The following is a 21,834-nucleotide window of genomic DNA, read 5'->3' as shown; positions in this document are numbered from 1 at the left end:
ATATGCTTACTTTGTTAGCTGGACTGGCTAACCTACTGTTGGCTGTCTACACATGAGTGAGATCGACAGCTTTTACGTGCTATTGCACTGATCTAAAATCACAAAAACAAACAAACAAGTAATTTGCAAAACAGCCAACCAAACAACCATCTGGAGCCAAATTATATCACATGATGAAAAGCAGAAGTGGCACTAAGCCCGGCAGCCGCTACACAAAATTCACTTCATGTTATACTCCTCATTGGAAACACTGGGCAAACTTTGAACTAAACTGGTTTGGGCTACATCGGTTAGAGAAAAACATCAAGAATCAGCACCTGTTTATTAGTTAACACACAGCATTCTGCTCTGTCATGTTCAGACAGCAGAGAATTGAATTTAATTCAGTGATGGGAGAGGGAGGAGTTAGAGAGGAAGGGAGGAGGAGGGGTAACTGGACTGTGTATCTGTGTGACAGAGAGAGAGAGGGAGCGAGAGAAAGTGCATGCAGCTCTCAGTCATTCATCTCTTGGAGAGTGGAGAGGAAACTACAGCACAAAGAGAAAACCAAGATAAAAAATAAAGTTCTGCGATCAGTTTCTCAATTAAGACTTTTTTTCTCATCACCATTTATTTTTGCAACCAAAAGAACTGAGCTGCAGATATTTCACTTTGCTCCTTCCGCTCTCAGTGGAGATATTCCCACTTCTCTCTCCTGCAGCAGAGGACAATTTTCTGTTTGTGAAAACTGAGAAAATTTACAAGCGCCAAAACTGTGCCTGCTTTTGAGACAATCTGTGCATCAGAAGGCAGAGTCGTAACTTGAATGCCTTGGACAGAGAGAGTGGAGCCCTTCTTTGCTGTGTGTGTGAAAGGACTGGCTGGGTCTTTTTGAGGAGGTGGAGGAGGAGGTGACCTCAGGAGGACAGCACCACGATCGGGGTGCTCTGGGAAAAAGCTCCGGGAAGAGGAGGAGGAGGAGGGCGCGTCGTGCTGGGGAAGAGCATCCTCCCAGCCTCTTTGCCACCCTCAGGCACACACCCTTAAGACAGCAGGAGTTCAGTAATCTTATAAAATTAACTGGAGAGGAGAGAGTAACTCCCTGTTGTACAATAAAGTGAGTTTAATTAAAATATAAAAACTAATAAAAAGCACATCAACTCAAATTTCACAGACATATAGACACATTTATAAATCATACATAAACACAGACAACCAGGACGCCCCGGCTCACCGCTGCAGAATGGATCTCGCACCAATCAGAGGTAAGCATAAATTCATCCTGTTGCCATCTGATCTGCTGATGGACTATTAATGATTTGCATGAAACTGACATTTTCATTAATTTCGTTTTTATTGAAATCAGGGACTACGGGTTAAGGTTTTTCCAGCTTTGCAGGTTTTTTGTACTTCATACTTGGGCATAAATGTAATTTAATTCAAAGTTCTTTTTCTTGGTTCTCTAAATAAAGACCCTGGTCTGACTCACTTGCTTAAATGAAAATAAGCTGTTTACTATGTTGCAAATTTTCAGCTGGATCAAGGTCAGCCATCTCTATACTCAAAAGTTCTTTAAATGATTAAATGATAACTTTATTGTAATGTGGTGGGAGTCTGAGTAGTACCTACCAGAAAAAAAATCAAAATTTCCCCAAAATGAAGTCTCGCTTTGTCAAAATGAAACCAAAAAGTTTGACGTGGTAAATCTGCATCAGAACTTTTTAAAGCCTCAGTGCACATGAACCTAACATCAACTGGAAGCAACCTCCTGGATACCAATGGTCAAATTCTCTGTTTATTTTCAGTGTTTGATCACTGCCCTACTATGTTTGCAATATTTTTTTCCAAAAGATCAGGTCTCGTCCTTTCCTCTGTTTCTTGTGTTTGTCTTGGCTGCTGGAGAAACACTCAGGAAGAGATGGGTTTTACTCTTGAATCTCTATTCTCTATCAATATATATTACACATGTATAACAATCAAAAGGTGGATCCATTCAGTCATTTACCATTACTGAATCTTTATTATCCATTTTGAGTTTTATATTTATGTTCTGAAACAATACCAACTACTGCACAAGGTGTGGTGACTTTAATCAAACTCTTTTAAATCACTGGGAGGTGCGATCAAACACACTTCGTGATGATCCCAAAAACATTGGAATGGTGTGCTATAATCATATTAGCCAACTGTTTCTGCATGTTAACATCAGTCTCGGTACCTTTGCAGTATGTGTGGGGGGAACTGCGATGGGGACATGTGGGGTTGGGATTGATTGTCCTCAAGGTCGGATGCGGAATGTCAATACCCATCTCCGCCAGGGTGGGACTGGAGGGGTGGGTGGATGAGAAACTGATGGGATGGACCGATGGGACGGAGTGAAAGAAACAGAAAGTGAATGGGATTAGAGGAGTGGCAATGCTAAGCAGAGGGGTTGACCATGAAGGGATGGATGGATTGTAGAGGAAAACTATGACGATACAAAATGAATGATAAGATGTTTGAAGATAGGGAAGGGATGGATGGAAATGGAACGCCACAGGAGCTAATACACTTCCTAATACACTAGAGAACCACTAACTTATCAGATTTTGGGAAGAGTCAATCAAATCAAATACAAACTTGTGCTAACTGTGCATGAGGTCACCAGATGTCACCTGACTGTAAGGCAGTCATCAGAAAAGTCAACCATATTTACAGCAGTTTTACTTTCCTCAAACGAAATGCTCCAAATAATCAATCCAGTGATGTCAAACAGCTTAGATTTGGATTTTATACTTTTTATGACAATAACAGTAAAAAGATGTCACTAGTTCCCTCTTTAAATGTATATTTCTTGGTTTAGCTTCAGAAAGAAATGCATAATGTAGCTTATATGCTCAAAATATCTCTGAAGGCTCTCAGCCATCCACATCACAATCGTCTTTAAGGCTTGAAAAAAGAAAGCAACTGGACTTCTTTTGCATAAAGAAGTCCAGTTCCCTTTGTTTTAAGCTCCTTAGACTTATATGCTCAGGATTTTCTAATAAAATGCTTAATGTGATCTGAATTTTCCACTGCCTTCTCTGCACTGTTGTTGCTTGCTTACTCCAAACAATCTTTGTTATATAGTCTCAGACAATCACATTTGGCTCTCAGTCAAATATAACTAGTCACATTCTTGTAACCTTTCCCTTTTGTTATAAAAGAATAAATAAAGTAGATATATAACACAGAATAAGGGAACAGAATATAATAGAATACAAACCTATGGTACTACGAGAGTGTGAAACAAGCAACAGGTGTGACTCGTTCGTGTTTCAGGCCTCATGTGGTTGATGTTATTTAGTTTATTTAGTCTTTAGTCATCCCTAAACTTCAAATCTTAGATTGTATAACACCAATGATATTCATACAGGAAGCTAGAATTTGGAAACCAGTGATTTAAGAAAACTAAACTGACCGGAGTATAGGAAATATATATAAAAAATGTATTAATACAAACACTCAAATATGGTATTTTTACAGAAAGTGAAAGAAGTGTTTTTCTCCATTAGAAAAACTACTTGCATACTTTTTTACTCTCTCATACCACTAAATCAGTTTGGTAGAGCATGCAACTCGAATCACAAAGACAAGCTGTGCTTTTTAAGCATTCAGCACAACTGTCACCACTTGGTTGGTACTTATTGCCTCCACTAAGTTGTTATGTTTTTGGTTTGCATGCATGCATGTCACTCTATCTGTAAACACAATAGCTCAAAAACTTTGTAGGGGTGCAGAGTGTGGTCATGTTAACAATGCATTAAATCCACAAAGGTCTTCAACGTCAACTTGAATCATTAAAAACTAAAAAAATGTTCTGTTTTATAACTAAAAACTGAAAAAAACCCTTATAACTATAGTTCTTACAAGTGTGGTGTGTATTGCCAAGATATAGAAAGTGCAGTATAAAGATTTTAAAAAATCATGTCACGTTTGACCTTTGACCTCTCCTTGAAGGTCAATAGATTGATCGGAAGGTCAAAGTGGTAATAAATCCACATAGAGCGATTTTAAATGACAATAGGTGGTCAGACTGAGAAGAACATGCTGGCATGGGATACTTTTTGAGTATAGTTGGTAATTTTGTTGCACGCTGAAGTCTTTGATGAAAAAAGCAATGCTGATCGAGTCAATATCAAGGTTTCATTTGTCTCTGCTGACAACACATGTGAGAAATGTGCATTCTTATCACACCTTCATGATGTTTAGACTGCGCCCCCTTTGTTACTGTTAACGTAGTACTGCTTGTTCTCACACATTTCTTCTTTGTAACTTGTTTACTCTTAAATCCATCTTTTTTCTCACTCTGCCCTTCTCTGCATGGTCTGTTAGTAAATCCATTGCTAGCCACTTTCACGTGTGAACTTAGAGGTCGAGACATTGAAGTTGTCCTCACTAGGGTGTAGCAGAAAGCAAGAGCAGCCAAACAGTCAACATGAATATTGTCACCATAAAATCAAACATTGCTCAGACTTTGTACAAAGGAGCTGGAAGTTTGAAGACTATTTAAACTCAATGCTTATCTAAAGTGCCACATTTTTATATAGAACTCACATTTCACACTTTAATTTTCTTCTAACTGGCAGTTAGAGATTGGAAAAGCAGATGGGTGGGCCTTTTTGTGCTGCATGACATGATCAAACCACCATAGCTGGGACCATAAATTATACCTTCTCATTATAATCACAAAGACAGAGGAGTTGAAGAAACATATAGAGCAGGGTGAAGTCTGACCTTTTGGCTCACAGGGCTTAATCCTGACCTCATTATTAGAGACTTTGACTACATTTATGTTGACGATCCATCATTTGTGATGCAACTTCTATCAGATAAAACAAGGAAAAGCATAATTGGTCTACTTTAATATCTTATCTAACCAGCTAACTAGATAAGATATTTAAGACATTAAAAATCACGACAGTAATCTGAAATCCAAATCAGCAAAGCTCTAACTGTTTAGTTCCAACTCCAAACATCATCCATTGATCCATATTCTCTAGTCTTTAGGCAGAATTGTACACATGATGATGCAGATCAAGATGGCAGCCTGCCATGTACCGAATATGAACAGTAGCCTATAAGCAATCACTATTTCATCCATTGGTGCTTTTTTTAAAAAAAATACTGATTTCTCAACATAACAGTTCATGTTATTGGCCGTCTATAATTTAGTTTTACATAAATTATGTGTCAGGAAAAAGAAAAAAGTGTTGACTTATGTGCAGCTCCTGAAACAAATCTCCACCACTTTCATTTTTATGATTACTAATATCACCAATCATTACTCATGCGCTGCCTCTTCCCTTCCTCTTTTGCTCCTTCCCCTCCTGTCCCACCCCCTCTGCCTGGACTTGCTGGTCTGCAGTGTCTATTTCAGTCTTTCCGTTGGGGTCAGATTCGGCACATCCGGTATCTCATCCAGTTTATTGTCATTCAATCCTGCTGTGCTCCCGGAGGGCATCAGGAGGAAGGCCCCTGGGTCTTAGTGCCTGACTGGCCTGACACGCATGCACATACAGTCATACATGAGGAAAAGCTGGAACCGCTAAAGTCAAATGTTTTAGCCTAATGAATGTGCTGGTTTAAATGTGGTTACACAGCATACAGCTGACTAATCCATTCTTCTTTGGATTAAATGATATGTACTGATTCAGTGTGATGTTTAACCATGCTGCCTCGTTCTTTATGTCTAAAGCCATCAAAAGTACTTTTGGGGACTTTAGACATAGTTTCATATTCAGTGTGTTGGAGTACAAAGTACCCAAAGACATCACTATGGGCTCCTGTTTATAAAAGCTTGAATTTGACTGGAGCATAATGGATTAAAATCTATATCTAGTACAGTTGGATCTCATAGTGCTCCATTATGAGTCCAAAGTCTTTACATACAACAGCAAAGTACATAAATATGTAACTTATTTGCCTAGAAATATATCGGTGCATTCAAATGAGGGGTCTGTGGCAATTTTACAGTCCATCATTATTTTTTCATAGATCAGATCATATTTCAATATCAAAGGTTTTCTGTAGTTATAGATTATTTTTCTTGTGTTAAAATAGCTCCAAGTTTTACATGGGAAAATCAGGCAGCTCAATAGTAGGAAAAGTAACAAAGACAGCATGGGATTAATGGTCCGAACATGGCACTGCAACGGTAGCCCACAGTCACCGTGCAGACCGACATGCTAACCTCCACGGTGCAGGTGTGTACCGTCACTTGGGGACACAAAATGCTTGTCCACACTCATAATGTGGGTGATTCATGTTTATAAGAAGACAGAAGTAGAAGTTAAAAAAAAAACAAAAACAGCATTAAATATAATTAAAATGTTCCATATTGTCTGCACAATAGCTAATCCAATAGCTAATCCAATAGTTAATCCAGTAGTTAATCCGATAGCTGATATAATATCTAATCCATGAGCTAACAGGAAAGGGAAATGGATTTTCAAATGAGGAGTGGAATCGCCATTTTAAATGTCAGAAATAAATCTTTGATCCTGGAAACTATTTACTTCTTTTTCTTTTTCAAATAGTTTTTTAAAAATGATTTTGAAAATCAGTTTTTTAATTTGGAATTTGAAAATGGTTTTTATTGAGAGTTTCATTCTTTTATTGCGAAATAATTTTCGATTTGAAGTATTTATTGATGGATTAATAATTCATTTTGAAAAATAGATTTAAAAATAGTGTTTTTATTTAAAATTTAATTATTAAATAATAAATTACTTTAGTAATGTTTGAATAAATAAAATAATTTAAAAAATGAATTCGTAAATGAATTTACAAATGCATTATTTATTGTACAATTCACGATTTAAGCACAGAATTCATTATTTCAATATGTGTGATTTGAGCCTCCCAAAAGTTTCTTTAGATAAACAGACATCACTGCTAACTTTAAGCCCAATGCTATTGGTGGGAAGGTTTAGTTATTTATAATTACCGCTATAGCAGTGAGGATAGAGACAATCTTTAGACATATATAATTTAGAGTATATATATATTTGAACACTTTTACCAAGTGTTTTATTTCTTTCTGAAACGTGGGGCCGACTCTTGATCCCTGTACTTCTGAAGTTCTGGCCACACGAGTTGCTTGTTGTTCATCTCGCTGAAGCTGACTGCTGGTCACTTATGTATTTACTACCTGCACACATAACTCACTGGTAGTTGCTTCAGTCACTTGCCCAAAAGTTGAGAAAAGTTTATCTTGGGTCACGCCCACTTCACATCCCCAGCAATTATTTCCCCCATAGTTGCCTGACGTTGCCAAATATCTATATGTATCTCTTTCTCTGGTCTCTGTTTGCCACGTCGGTCTGAACTGATTCCAGTGTGGCTGTAGCTTAAAATCCTGACTATGCCCCTGTTTGGAGCTTGAGTTTTCCCTTCTTATATTCAGGCTCAGTGACATATTGGCATAAACATTAAATCAATATTGATCTTCCCTGGTGAAAAAAAGGATAATTTCCCAAAATGTATTTATGTAAACTAACAGATTGTTTACCACAACAGTCACCGCTTGACAGCATCTTTCATGAAAGACAATTTATAACACCCTGCAAAACGTTAAAGGAGTAAAAAGGACAGGAGAGCAGTGAGACGATGAAAGAGAAGGCTGAGGGAATGCAGTGAAGGTGACATTTGGGAGTGAGAGGAGCAGAGAAGATAGGGGAAGATATGAGAGAAGGAAGTAGAAGAAAGGAAAGGAGATGTGAGGAGAGGGCAACCCCTCCTCATTTCGAGGCAAAGGGTCACTGCAGTCAGTTCTAAAATAGCCAGAAACCATGATGTCATCTAGGGGGAGATACAGCAAAGCCTTATCCATTAAACTCCATCGACCATCAGCAGGTCGAGCCCAGACTCAGCGGAAGTCAGAGAGTCAGCGGGCAGACAAGGAATCAGGACTAATTACAAGTTTCTTTTTCCTGTTGATTTTATGAGGCAAATGGGTTTTCAACATAAAACACTTTTTTTTCTCAGAGTTTATAAAACTCTGGAAGTGCACTTAGCATAGACCGCATCCAAACAGTGATGGTCAGCTCTTAAACCCAATGCCAAAAGTACAAAATGCCAACTGTTAATGATAATATTTAGAGGTTTCAAACAAATAAGCTTATGTTATAGTATTTTTATCATTGTCTACTGTCCTGTTCTCTAACAGATGGCTCTCACCTGGACAAAAACTGATGACTTTAATGTTTCTGACTTAATTGAACATGAGCTGCTTGGATAGCGTAGCTCACAGCAGCGAGTCTTTGCTTCATGTCTAATTGTACTGAGAAAAACACAAACTTCCTGCTTCCTGGTATATGAAGGCTTAAAGAGATGAAAAAACCTTCCTGTCTGATTACCTACATTACAACCAAGAAAACATATGAGGCAATAAAAGAAAAAAATATGAACCCTTGTTTTATGTGTATCAATGATACAGACAGACTGCACTGAAGTTTAAACCTGGCAGTATGAGAAATGACTGGGCAGTGGTGTAGATCAGTGTGTGGTGTGCGTTTTCGTAGAAACGTGTGATAGAGGAGTGTGTGTGTGTGTGTGTGTGAGTGTGTGTGTGTCCCAGGGCACAGGCTCAGTCATTACTGATACTCCCCTAGCACAGAGGTCCATCCTCAGGTTACCGCTGACGGCCTCTTGAAACAACAGCTCCCTGTGACTGTTTTCTTTTAGGCTGGTTTGCTTCATTGACATCCATTGTTTATGTTAATTATGCAATGTTTGGAGAATTCATCATGCTAAAAGAAAAGGAAAGAAACAAAAACGTGCCAAAAAACGTGTATTCATACTGTTAACCCTCTCCTTCTGTCTTCTGTTCCCATTGATTCTTTTTCTGTCACTATGTCCACAATAATACTTGTTCTTATCCTGTTCTTATGCTGCCGAGCACAATTTTCACAAAAATCCCCAAACCTCGTTCTGCTCTGAACCAGATACATTATAAAACAATTACTGTGCTTCTTGCCATGGAAGTTCAGTGTAAGCCACAAACATGCATCAAGTTACCCGGGAACATCCATCTCATTTAGGACCACGAAATATCAGGAAAGCATGTGATCCAAACTTTCAATTATTCTAAATTTACTAGAATAGCAAAGTGTTTGATGAAAGGTGTGATACAGAGCACTGCTGTAGTCCTGAAACTCTAAAATTCATTAGTGTTTTGCGTTCCCCCATGTTCCTCTGTCTCCAAGTCCATGGGTTTAGGTTCTTGCAGTTAACACGAACTTTAGACATTTTCATGAGTTTTTTTCTTAAAACAGATGACGATGCTTCACTCTCCGAAAACTTGAACCTAACTGTTCTGTATATGTACGATGGTAGTGTATGCAGACACAAAATACAAACTGCTTGATGCTATTTTATCCACCAGAGCTGAAGGCTGGAGAAACAGCAATGCATGTTCATAGTTTATGAAGTTTCAGGGTTTAAAAAGATGCAGGATTGACTGCTGCACTTTGCATAGCATGCTCCTTTACTCTACGATTTATACCTATATTCTGTGACTGGGAGTCATAGAATCACAAACAAATTAACCAAAGAAAACAAGAAAACTAAAAGATGACTTGTAAGGAAGCATCACATACTTCACTTTCCATGTGATAAATCGGGGGGGTTGTTACCCTCTGTCAAAGCTCTCATCTGAGCTCCTGGTAGCAGAGGATTGGTGACAGACACTCCCCAGCAAAGCAAGACTGAGTATCAGCACTGAAAACAACAGGAAATCTCAGCTTAGCCAATCAGAGTAGCTGATTGCATGCATAAAGGCCATGCGTTGATTATGATACCAGGGCCTTTACGACAGACAATATTTTCCTCTCTAATCTTCCTAGAAACAATAATTGTATTAAAAGTGTATGCTTACCTGTAGTGCTGCTTATTTACTTCACTAAGATTTCCATCAGTCTTCATTGCAGCAATAAACCTCAGTCTATGGTGGAATTTAATCATAAAATAGAAGCTTTGGACAAAGTTTTACTTCTGAAATAAATTCTTGTTTTTAAGGGGCATTGCTTCTTTGTCTACAACCTAACTATATCATGCAACAGAGAAAAGAAATGCATTCTGAAAATCGCGAGTCGTTCGACTGCTTTTTGAATTTGTTGAAAATGTCCTACAGTAACTCTACATTCAAGCTCTACAGTTTCAAGCCTCCTGAGTTGACTTGCTGCAAATATGTCATATTAGAGGGGGGCAATAGTAGGCGCGACCAGAAAGAGTAAATAATATGAGGTCATGGAAATAGTTGGCAGGCCTCTTCTTTTTTAACAATTAGATGGCGTGATAGGCGAGCAGAGTATAAGCGAGCCATGGCCACTGCTCTGTGATGAGATTAGTCACCAGGTCCTCTTCTCTCTCCTCAGACTAATTTGAAAATGCATCCTCATCCAAACAACCTGGCCCTCCTTATCTGCTGCTTTATGGCTGGATTTCTGGAAGCAGGGTGCGGCGGCAGCGCGTGGGGGGGTGGGGTATATAGAAAAGCCGGAGGGTTGGGCACCATTCTGTTCAGGCTGCCACAGTTTGCTCAAAGGTGTCTCCTGGCACAGAGGACAGGAAGTGTATTTTGTATTCTCGCTAATCACCTCTCCTGCTCTCACAGTGATGGATTGCCATTCTTAGGTTTCAACCACCTCCCTGTCATCCCTACGTCTGTTTGCTCTGCTCTCATTGTGTCTGCACTGCCTTTTTCAGTATCCAATTCTCTTCTTTCCTACTTTTTATTTAACTTTTGGGCACTCAAAACAGTACAACCCCCCCCAAAACATTTGCGATTATTTAACATATTTTTGTGGCCATAATGAGAGATCCTGGTTAGATATTTTAAAAAGTTTTTTAATGTATTTTGCAATAATGTATGAGGAAACGTATGAGACAGGCATGGCAGTAAACTGAATCATTTTATTTGGACCATTATTTAAAAAGAAAGCATCATGTGCTACTGAAATTAAAGTAAGGGGGAAAACGTTGTGTAGTCTATTTATCACAGAATATTTAATACATAAACTTGTGAATTCCCACAATCAGTTACTTTCTTCCAGAATTTTCCCATCTTGTCTTGTTTGCAACACCAGTGCCAATTTTTATTCATTAATATTTTGGCAGAACAAGTGTGAAGTGATGCATCAAATGACAGACTTTCCTCATCTCAACTAACACAAATCCATAATGCAGTCCTCTGAAGATAATTGACTAGCTTTTGGGGAAAAGATGCCATTAATGTAGGGAGACAGAATTTTAGGGGCATCTTTGAGCTGCATAGACATGAACATGCGTCAGTGTCTTTACTACATTTGAGTGTGAAGCAGAACAATTCCCAACAAGTATAATCCCAGCCGACCACCCATGTCTAACATCTCAGACAGTTATCTGCAGGTCAATACTGCAATTCCAGAATCAGCTAATAATAATTAACCTGCTAGAATCCAGCAGAATAACACAATAACACAACATCTGAGGCTCGTGGAAAATGCATAATGCACTGGTTTTTGAAAAAGAAAACAAAGAAGAGAATCTCCAGTGTTTCCTTTGCTCTGGTAGAAGTGTGGACACTAATAGAGGAAACATTTTTGAAGTAAGTCCAGATGCATATGGATGCGGCTAAAGAGACTTATTTGCTTCTGCTTCCTCTTACCTCCCTGCTCTATCTAATCTCATGATCTGAGCTGCTTTAAACGCATTTCCATTTGGCCTCATTACTCTCTAAGAGGGCCGGCCCCATGTGAGGAGTGAGCCAGTGATCTCTCCCCGTTGGCCACTTGGCAAGACTGCCATTTCTCTGTGAGGATATAGCTGAGTGTGTGTGTGTGGATATATATGTTGGCTGCTTGCTTTATCACAAACAAACACAAAGAACCGAGCATTTTTCCTCTAAATTAAGCAACAGCGTTCTGTGTCTGATGTCCAAACAGGAAATCAAATCAGTGGCATATTAATCTATATTCAGACGTTTTAATTTAATATAGTATAATCATGCATTTACTGCACTTCCAAGCAAACGCACGTTTACTTTTAAGCCAGTGGCTTACTCAGCATTTGAATGCGTATGCAACACAATGCATGCCATTTTATACAGACTTTACTTGGCCAGGATAACCAGATATATTAACACCCTCCGAAGATTACCCAGTAACATTTCATATTTTTATTCTTTAATTCAAGAGGACATAAAAGATTTATTTAATGGTGGACACCTCCCTTACTCTTACCTTGATAGTTGCTAATCTGGTCCTTCCACTCTTGTGTCCTACTGGTTGTAGGGCCACAAATGCATTATTTAATCACAAATACAAAACACAGTCACGTGAAATTAATTCTATCCCGTCCTGTTAGACCCTTTACAGCACTGATAGGCAACTCCAGGCCTCAAGGCCTCTGTCCTGCAGGTTTTAGATGTATCTTTGATCCAACACAGCTGATTTAAATGGCTAAATTGCCTCCTCAACTTGTCTTGAAGTTCTCCAGAGGCCTGGTAACAAACTAATCATTTGATGCAGGTGTGTTGACCCAGGGTGAGATCTAAAACTTGCAGGACACCGGCCCTCAAGGCCTGGAGTTGCCTACCAATGCTTTACAGTTTCCATTGGAAAGCCAGGTGCTTCTGTTCAAATAGACTTGATTTCAAACGTTCAGGAGTGTATGTCCCATCAAATTTATCCCAAGATCAGATTGTCCAACACTCTGAAAAAGTACTAAAATCCAGCGAGTTGTATCTCAGGCTCTACAGGCCTCAGTTAGCATTTAAAATGTTAAATTCATAACAGTGAAACTAGAAAAAGAGTCTGTATGCCTTATTTAAAGCTGTTGCCATGAAAAAAGCCTCTTCTCTCTAAGGTTACATCTGAACAAACCACAAAACTTCTGGAACAACGTTCTTTGGACAGACTGGACCAATGTGGAAATGTCTGGCCATAAGAAATACAAAAACAGTAAAAAACACTGAACAAACACCTCAGACCAACTTTCAAAAACTGTGATAAAGAGGTGAAGATTTGGCTTATTTTGCAGCCACAGGACCAGGGTACTTTGAGTCACTGTGTCCATCATGAACACCTCTTTATACTAAAGTAGTCAAGAGTCAAATGTGAGTTCATCTGTCCGACAGCTAAATTTTGAGAAAGGACTATGATCCCAGTCAAGGTCCAGACCTCAACCTGACTGAAATCCTGTGGCAGGACCTTATGAGAGTTGTGCATAAACAAATACCCACAAATTTCTGTGAACTGAAGCAATAACTGTAAATCTAAAAGCTGATGGTTTAAATGAGGTAAAACTGGTCCACTGGAGTTCTATATGAACCTGTGCAATAAAATGTGCATGAGGATAAACAAGGTTTATTAGTGGTGCTCCAAATAGCTCACATACTTATAATTTACATACACAGGAACCTTGTTTCTAGAAAGTGCTTCCTCTGAAAATAGTTTGTAAAGAAACTGTTACAGGAAAGCAGATGATTTTTATAAGCCACTTACTGGCATATATTGGTAGCTTTTAAGGAAATACATGTCTTCAAGTATCTCTGAACTGGCCTCAGCATTTCGCTGTGGTTGCTGCTTGGTTGGAACCACAGACCAAAACTCAGTGTAGCCTACTTTATTTTTATCAGATGGTTTTCTGAAATAAAGTATTTTTATGGTGAGATATTTTGCTCAGTGAAAATGTACCTCAATAAATCAGTCCAAAACCTTTAGCTGGCATAGTTGAGCCAATCAGAGACAAAATGAAATTAATATATATCAATTAAACCATTTTTAAAGCAACTTCTCAGTAAGTTGCTGAAGTGCTTGGCCACAAGGCCAGCCTCTGTCTGCAGGTGGGATTCCTCCATGGCATCAGCAGCTGTGCTCAACAGATGTTAAATTATAGTGTGAACCTCATGGTTGTGTCTCTTTGGCTCTGGCAGGCTAATAATAGTGTTAGCTTGAGCAGTGGAGCGCCTCAGCGGTCATGATGACATGGTTGATGGTTGTGTGGAGGTTCTGCAGCTAAAATCCATCCCTGATCAAATGCTTCTTAAATTTTTGTAGAGCAACATGCGGGCTACTGTTTGCTTTTCACAACATTTTTCTCCACATAACACTAAATATACACCATACACTCAAAAAAAATCATTCTTTGACTTCATAAAAATGAAGCAACAACATCTAAAATATACAAAATTCAAAGGTTCATTAGTTAATATAATTATGATTACAGAAAATATGCCTGGTATAAACTGAATGTATATCAACCCAATACGAAAGCCACTTCTACCATGTGTAGAAGTGGCTTAAGATTTCCAGTTAAATGTTTTTATTAACACACTTTACTAAAGTCACTCCTGATCGTTAAAAATAGTTCTTATTTATCTCAGAGAGGGAGAGATCTTATAACCCAGAATTTCATGAAAAATTAAAACCACTAATCACTGTTGCTTCCTTTCTTTGTGTTTGCAGGTTTATCTGATGTGCCTTGAGCACCGGGAGCTCTTTGCCCCAGACCCGGCTTCCAACCCTGGTGCCATCCAGCTGGCTGACCAGGATGGACTCTACTCATTCCTTCAGGATGGAGCTGGACTCAGTGCTGTCGCTTGACCAGATACGTGCCATTCGGGCCAACAATGACTATGTGGAGAAGCCCGTGGCACTGGAACCTGCAACACAGTCTGGATTTTTTTTGGTCCACGATGACCGTTACCCTCACGGTGCATACATCCATCACCCTCAGCCTTCCTTCCCCTCAGCCATGTCCCGCAGCCAAAGTCAACAGCAGCACACTCATCTTTCCCATTTGAGCCGTTCCAGTACCATAAGCTCTTCTATGTCACGAACAAGTGCCACCTCAGACCAGCGGCTCCTGGCAGGTTTGACACCATCTCACTCTGGCTTAGGTTCAGTGGTCCATTCGCAGCCTAAAGGGGACCTGAAGCCTGATTCTTTGGGTAAACGCCTGGCGGAAGATGAGGCTGAGCTCAGTCTCCATCAGTTCATCTGCGAGCGGTGTGGTCGCTGTAAATGCCAAGAGTGCTGCACCCCGCGCCGCCTGCCTTCTTGCTGGGCCTGTGGACAACGCTGTCTGTGTTCTGCTGAGAATGCCGTGGAGTATGGCACATGCTTGTGCTGTGTCAAAGGTTTATTCTATCACTGCTCTGCCCAGGATGATGAAGATAACTGTGCTGACCAGCCATGTTCATGTGCTCCAGCCCACGCCTGTGCCCGCTGGAGCACAATGGGACTGCTGGCGCTATGTCTGCCCTGCCTTTGCTGCTACCCCCCTGCCAGGCTGTGCCTTGCTCTGTGCCGGTGTGCCCACGACCGGGCTACGCGGCCCGGCTGCAGGTGCAGCAACACCAACACTGTGTGCCGCAAGATTTCCAATTCCAACCCTAATCCTTGCCATCCCTCGCTCCGCAGCAAAGCTCTGGAGAAACCGTTATGACAGGCTTGAATGAGGGCCAAGTAAATGAATTTCCCCTCAGATGTGGCCAAAAGCAATGCTGTCGCCAGTCAACGGTCCCTCAGTTGACATCATGACGACAGTGCCATTGTGACCCAACTACCTACCTATGACAAGCCAACCAATCACCCACCCAACCAAACAACCAAGTTGTTCACCTAACGTACCTTTATTTCTCCAACTCAGGAGGGACCAAAGCTTTAATGTGCCTGCTTATGTTGGAGAATTAATGCCTGTGTTGAAGAATAAGAAGCTGTTGTGCTTTGCTGGACTGACACTTAAACCTTAACCAAGACACCTAGACAAAAAACAAGGCAAAACAAAAAAACATGGTGCAATCTGGGCATGTTAAAATGTATTTATTTATTATTGAACCTCCTCCCTTCTCAACCCTTTGCCACTCTCTGTGCTAATTCTTTGCAAAGGAATAGATCAGAAAGGAAAGAAGCCTGCATATGGACTTTGCAAACAGGTTCTGACCTGAACAGAAGAAGTGTGAGAGACGGAGGTTAAAACTACAACGAGATTCAGAACTTTGAAAAAACGTTAAAGATGAACGAGGAAACCAGTGTTGTACTGAGGTGAACGTCTTACTGAGACTCAGCAAAGCACCAAGCTATAAAGTGAGATCAAAGACACCTGTAGCAACAGTTTGACACCAAAAAGGGACCATTCACTGTACAAACTGTGTGAATTTCAATGTTATTAAGCTCATTTGTAAACGAAAAGCACTGTGAGGTAGATGGACAATGTTTTCCCTGTGAGCCTAGAGCTCATTGGGGGATTATTTAACCAGAGGGAGGATGCATCTATTGTGAGGCAGCGTGCGTGCGTGTCCGTCTGTGTGTGTCCTCCTACTGTGCAACAACCTGTGTATGAGCCTGTGTGTTTGTTGTTTTATCAGCAGAAGAAGCCTGCCTTGTGTTATTTTTAGCAGTCCTGCTTCGCTGGAGCTCTGAGGGTCTGGTCGGGTTTCCTCCTGAAGCCAGCCTGTCGCCAACCTCCCTCGCTCCCTCATCTGACCCACCTCTTTCACAATCCTCTCCTCCACTACTACACATTACCACCCCCCACCCCACCCATCAGTTCGCTTCCCATTCTGAAATCAAATGCCATTTCTGAACTTCCAGATGATCCAAATGCTTGGAGGGTTCTGAAAACCATATTCTAAATGAACCATCTATCTATATAATCCATTAAGTGTTTTAGCATTTAAAAACAAATTCTTGAGTTAACATGGGGAGACATTGCGTCCTATAACCTTAAATAAAAAGCAGTTGACTACTTGGCTGAAGAAAAGGACACGCAAGGAAGGTAAAGAAGGTAAAAAGAAGGTAAAAAATTTAATAGTGCTAGAGGGGTCTTAAAGGTTGATATACTAATGAATCCTCATCCTAGGGTATCAAATGCTGTGCTTTTGCCAGAAGCTGCTGTTGCACAGATATGCACAAGGGTTGCTTTGGTCCCAGTGCCTTTACGCACCTTTGGAGGTCACACTCAATGCTGAGAATAAGGGCCGCTTATTAACCAGGAGTTTGTCAGCCAGGAGACAGCATGTTCTGATCTTCAGTCTGGGGCTTTGCACTTTGTTTGATTGGTGCAATTTCCACTCACTTTGTTCTTTCACTTCCTGGTTAGGAGTGGTTAGGTTTGAAAATACCCCTTGAAAAAACAGCCTCACCTGGAGTACTGAGGCCAGCGTTCATGTGAAGACAGGATGTATGATAGGAGTACCACCAAAGCAAACATTGTACATATGTACGAGATACCAATGGCTTTGACAAAATAGCAGTATTTGACTCCCTAGAGCTGGACGTGAGCTTGGATCACAATTTCATTTTCTGTTACTGAAATTGGATAGAAAATTTCATTAGTTCCCACCTTCCTGGACAAAACTTCAAAAAATAACGGTTAGTTACAGGTAAAGGCAAAAGGTCTAAAACTGATCCAAACAGCACTAAAAATGACCCAACCATCAAAAGCAGCCGACACAAGGCACATTACACACCCATACTGCATTGTATATCCCTACTGTCTCGTCCGCCTCTCCTCTTAAGCTCAGACGGCTAAAAGCCTTGAGTTCCAGGTCCATGGAGAGTTCATCAAACAGGCAATTAGCTTCATGATAGCTCTTAATGGCCTGGAGAAGAATGGAGCGTGGGAGGGAGGGAAGAGAGAGGACAGGATGAGTAGAGTTGTGGTGTTTGGCAAACAGACAGAATGGTGAGGAGGGATGCTAAGAGGAAAGAAAAGGAGTCTTTCGATGAAGGGAAAGTAACAGAGGATGTTGATGGGTCCATGAGGTCATTTGGAAACCACGAATACTCAGTAAAAGCAGTGTAGATTTAAATTTCTGGTTTTCGTTTGGTTTTTTTTAGTTTTTTCAGGACTTCAGGTGTTGATGCAAAACATTAATGGAACACATTTAGAGGAGGATCAAAATCAGTTAAAAAAACACACACAAAGTATGCATGTATGTTTGCTGGTGTGTATAAGCATGTACAGGTTTTTAAGCGTGTGTGTTCATGTTTGGATGCATCTGGGCGTGCGTGTGCGTGTGTGTGTGCGTGTGTGTGTGTGTGTGTGTGTGTGTGTGTGTGTGTGTGTCAGGAAGTGACCTAAGCACAGACACACATTGACCTGATATGTTAAATGTTCCTTTGTTATATTTTTATATGTAAATATGGGCTGTTAAGTGTAAAACTATTTTTATTCTGCTTTATTTTGTTTGTATGAGATTGATATTATGGCTATATTTCATTATTGTGAACTTGTAGCTATTAAGAGTCCACATTCAGGAACTTTTAGGGCAACTGACTGCAATGCAAAATTACTCCTCATTAACATTTTTAAAAATTATTAACATTATTGGATTTCAAAGGGGTTATTTAACAATCCAGATAGATGTATAGAACCAGTGCAATTACAGTTACATACATTAGTCACTGCTGCACAAAATGGTTCTATACAATTAAAAAAAATAAAGACTCTCAAAGAAAGAGCTTCTAACAATGAACCTCTTGAGGAGGTTGAGGTTGAGGAATTTTTGCAAATTTCTGAAGCAGACAATCCAAATCATGTATCAGGGTTAGGAGACAATCATTCATGCAATCTGTGAATGTTTTCAAGTAGCAGCTGTTATTACTGTCACAAAAGGAAAGTGAGGCAGTGGGTTGCAAACAGGCGAAGGCTGATAATGACTTTATGACAGAACAAGTAACCATTTCTAACATTAGATGTGCTAACAACATTTTATAGTTTAGACTGGAGGAAACTGAAGACTTGTCGGGGGTTTGCTACTGAACTACTGCTAATAGGGTGCCTTGGAGCTAAAGGAGTAAATTTAAAGGGGACCTATTATGCTAATTCCTTAGATTTTACCAACTTTGCATGAATGACAGTTTAAAATAATCCTTATTTATCTTACACTGGGCTGTGGTAACTGAAAGTCTTCAACTTTCTTCTGAATGGCTGTCCGTTACAAACAAAAGACTTGGATAGAAGGAGGGTGGGGCTTTGGTGACCATACTGACATCATGCAGAGCCAAGAGTAAAATAAATTGTAGTGAAAGTTTGGAGGAGTCTGAAGCCTATGCTTTAGGCCTATAAGGATTATGCAACAGAAATGTGTAACATGTCCTCTTTAAATATCTTCGGGCCTTCACCAATGCATTGTGCATTCTAAGGAAGTGCAAATGTTGCCCTAAATGTTTCTGGTCTCGTCACAGGTTCCACTTTGATAGATGGATTGGCAACTGTGGAGGACACACTCAGTTTAAATATGACCTTTTCCCTCATTGTTTTTTAATATTCCACCTTTTTCCACGGTTATTACTGTTCAAAGTATTGGCATCCAAAAAAAAAACAAGAAAAACAACAGTCTAAGTATTTGATATCCGTTAAGCAAATCACCAGGGTTAACATGTCCACCTTAATGCTAATGAATCTGAAAAGTTACCCAACATCGCAACTGCCAGTTTTAGCTTCTTAATGAAAAGATATTAGAAATTGCTTGAAAAATGGCAGTGTCATGAAAGTGAGCTTTTCAAGGAAATGTTTGATAGCTGGCGTATTTTACCTTGCATGCATCTCTGTGAACAACAATGCTTCAACGGCAACAGAAAATCCTGACTGAAAACAATAGTGTGAGTGTAAAACTTTCAAAATGGAAACATTTTCATATTCAGCTGCATCACTGTGGACATGGTTTCTGATGGGTTTCCACACAGATGCGCACATTGTCTCCTTTAACCCTGGCTGAGCGACTTCAGTCAGATCTTTGGTGCTTGTGAAGATGACTTGGGGAACATTTATTTCTATCTGGATTGTTTTTTCTATCTGAGCGGGATGATATTGCACATGTTTTTTAGCCAACTGTATTTCATCTGTGTTCAGAGTAGCTTTAATATCTTTGCAGTGACAACTATCCAATCATAATCTCTACAGTATGCAGTCTTTTGTATGTACAACAGATACACACAGAGGCATAAGCAATGCATTGTGGGTGGGGTATGAGTCAAACGTTTTAAAAACCTCAGTATAGTGACAAGAGCTAATGAGAACTAATTAGCTAGATAATTGTAATAGAAACAGCACTGGTGTTAGTAAACCTGAGTAAGGCACCACTGTTTTTGTCATTTCAACTCCATTTTTTTCAGTTATTTGAGGGAATTAACATCTTGAAATAGTGACTCCCCCGTACCGCATGGCTTGTGCATCTGTATGTCATAAATAAAGTGCTCCAGTTTAAAATCCTAAACATTTTCAACATTGTCCGCCCTCAGGGCCGGAGCTCATGTCTGAACCTGTGTGATGCTGTACGTACGCAGGCTGCCACTATAACCACTACACTTCTCCTCTTGTGTCTTAGCAAGCATCGCTTTTGGTACAAATTGGCATCTTGTATGTTGCAAAAGAGTTTAAGGAGAGTATATGGAACAAATATATATAGAAATTTATCTTAAATGAATATATTATATATGGAACAGTATGCTTTCACACTTTGTTTCGTTGCCATTTTTTGCTTCATGGATATTTATTTAAATGGTTGCAACAATGGCGCTGACATTAATCGTGAGGATGGTGTTGAGATGTATTTATTTTACAGTTGTCAGAGATGAAGGGCACAGATTTGGTTGTCATCTTTTTTTTTTGTTTTATTTTTTGCTCCTCTCAGTGTGGTGTGGCTGCTGCTGCCCTCCTGGCTAAAGATGAACCAATAAACAGAATTTCAAAATAAGAACTGCTTGCTATGAATGAGTCTTTTATTTCTGCAACTTTTCCATGCCATCAGTGAAGCATAAAATATTAAAAACTTAACATAATGGATTGCATTACTACTGTCATTATTATTATTATTGTTATTTTTACTTTAAACTGCTTTGAAAGCTGTCAGACCTTTGGGCTTTAACTAGGCCTAATCCATATCATTGTTGATAATACCAGTATAAAGTTTAATGTGATATAAAATCATATGATATAGCATAACAACAAAAAGAAGCTTCTTCAACAATCTCCAACAAAGCACTGTTCAAAATATACAAAAAAAAAAAAAAAATCAAGGAAGAAGGCGGTGATACTAGCAGCTGGTGATGCATGACCAAAACATAGGGTGGTGCAATGGTTAGGTCCTGGCCAGATGGTGGTTCTGAACCCAAGAGGCAACAGTGCTTTCTGTGTGGAACATGTTTGCATGACTTGCATGGGTACTCTGGGTTCCTGGGAGGAGTTAGTTCAGTTAGTTAGTTGGTGATTCAAGATTCCATAGATGTGAGTGTCTGTGTCGATGTGACAGACTGGTAACTGTTACATGGTGTACCCTGCCATGAGGCCCCCTGGTGACCCTGAACTGGATAAGTGCAAGAAAATAGATGGCTGCATGAATGATGCTATCCATTTATTTAAACTGAAAACATTACCTAGGCTCCTTTTGTGGTTACATTTGTGTCAAAAAAACCCATAAGATTTGAGTGCCCTCGTCAAGAAAAACAGCAGTACAATCACAAGTTGCATAAATTAGAAACATACACACTTCCAAATCCATTTACCAGTTAAATACAGGTAATCAAAATATTTTTAGAAAAATGTATTATTGTCAGAAATATAATTATTACAAATTTATTTAAAATACTTTGGTAAAATTGTATTTGTATTTCGCATTTCCCTTCATTTGAACAGATGCAGATTAAAGAACAAGATGCAAGATTACATTTTGGAGGTATTTAGAGAGCTTAGCTAGGTTAGCTATGGTGCCTGCCCATAGCAGGTGAGATCAGTCTTTATTGCAGGGTAACATGCTCCCTAAGTGTTTTCCCTACAGGAAAAAGGCAAGAATGATCCAATTTTGGACATTTTTTTAAGCTGACAGAAGCATGACTGGATAACATT

At 39.6% G+C, this 21,834-nt stretch overlaps 1 protein-coding gene across 1 annotated transcript; it reads left to right on the top strand.

The window, feature by feature from the left end:
* The first annotated feature begins 478 nt into the window (after positions 1 to 478).
* LOC100704185 (protein sprouty homolog 3) lies at positions 479 to 19,964 on the top strand. The gene is made up of 2 exons (XM_005458232.4): positions 479 to 1,244; positions 14,448 to 19,964. The coding sequence occupies exon 2, from the start codon at positions 14,533 to 14,535 to the stop codon at positions 15,427 to 15,429; it is 897 nt and encodes a 298-aa protein (XP_005458289.1). The 5' UTR covers positions 479 to 1,244; positions 14,448 to 14,532; the 3' UTR covers positions 15,430 to 19,964.
* The last annotated feature ends 1,870 nt before the right edge of the window (positions 19,965 to 21,834 follow it).

This window comes from Oreochromis niloticus, linkage group LG10 (assembly GCF_001858045.2).
Source record: "Oreochromis niloticus isolate F11D_XX linkage group LG10, O_niloticus_UMD_NMBU, whole genome shotgun sequence".
NCBI classification, from domain to species: Eukaryota; Metazoa; Chordata; class Actinopteri; order Cichliformes; family Cichlidae; genus Oreochromis; species Oreochromis niloticus.
The sequence above is the reverse complement of the archived record's forward strand: the minus strand, read 5'-3'. Positions and strand labels throughout refer to the sequence as shown.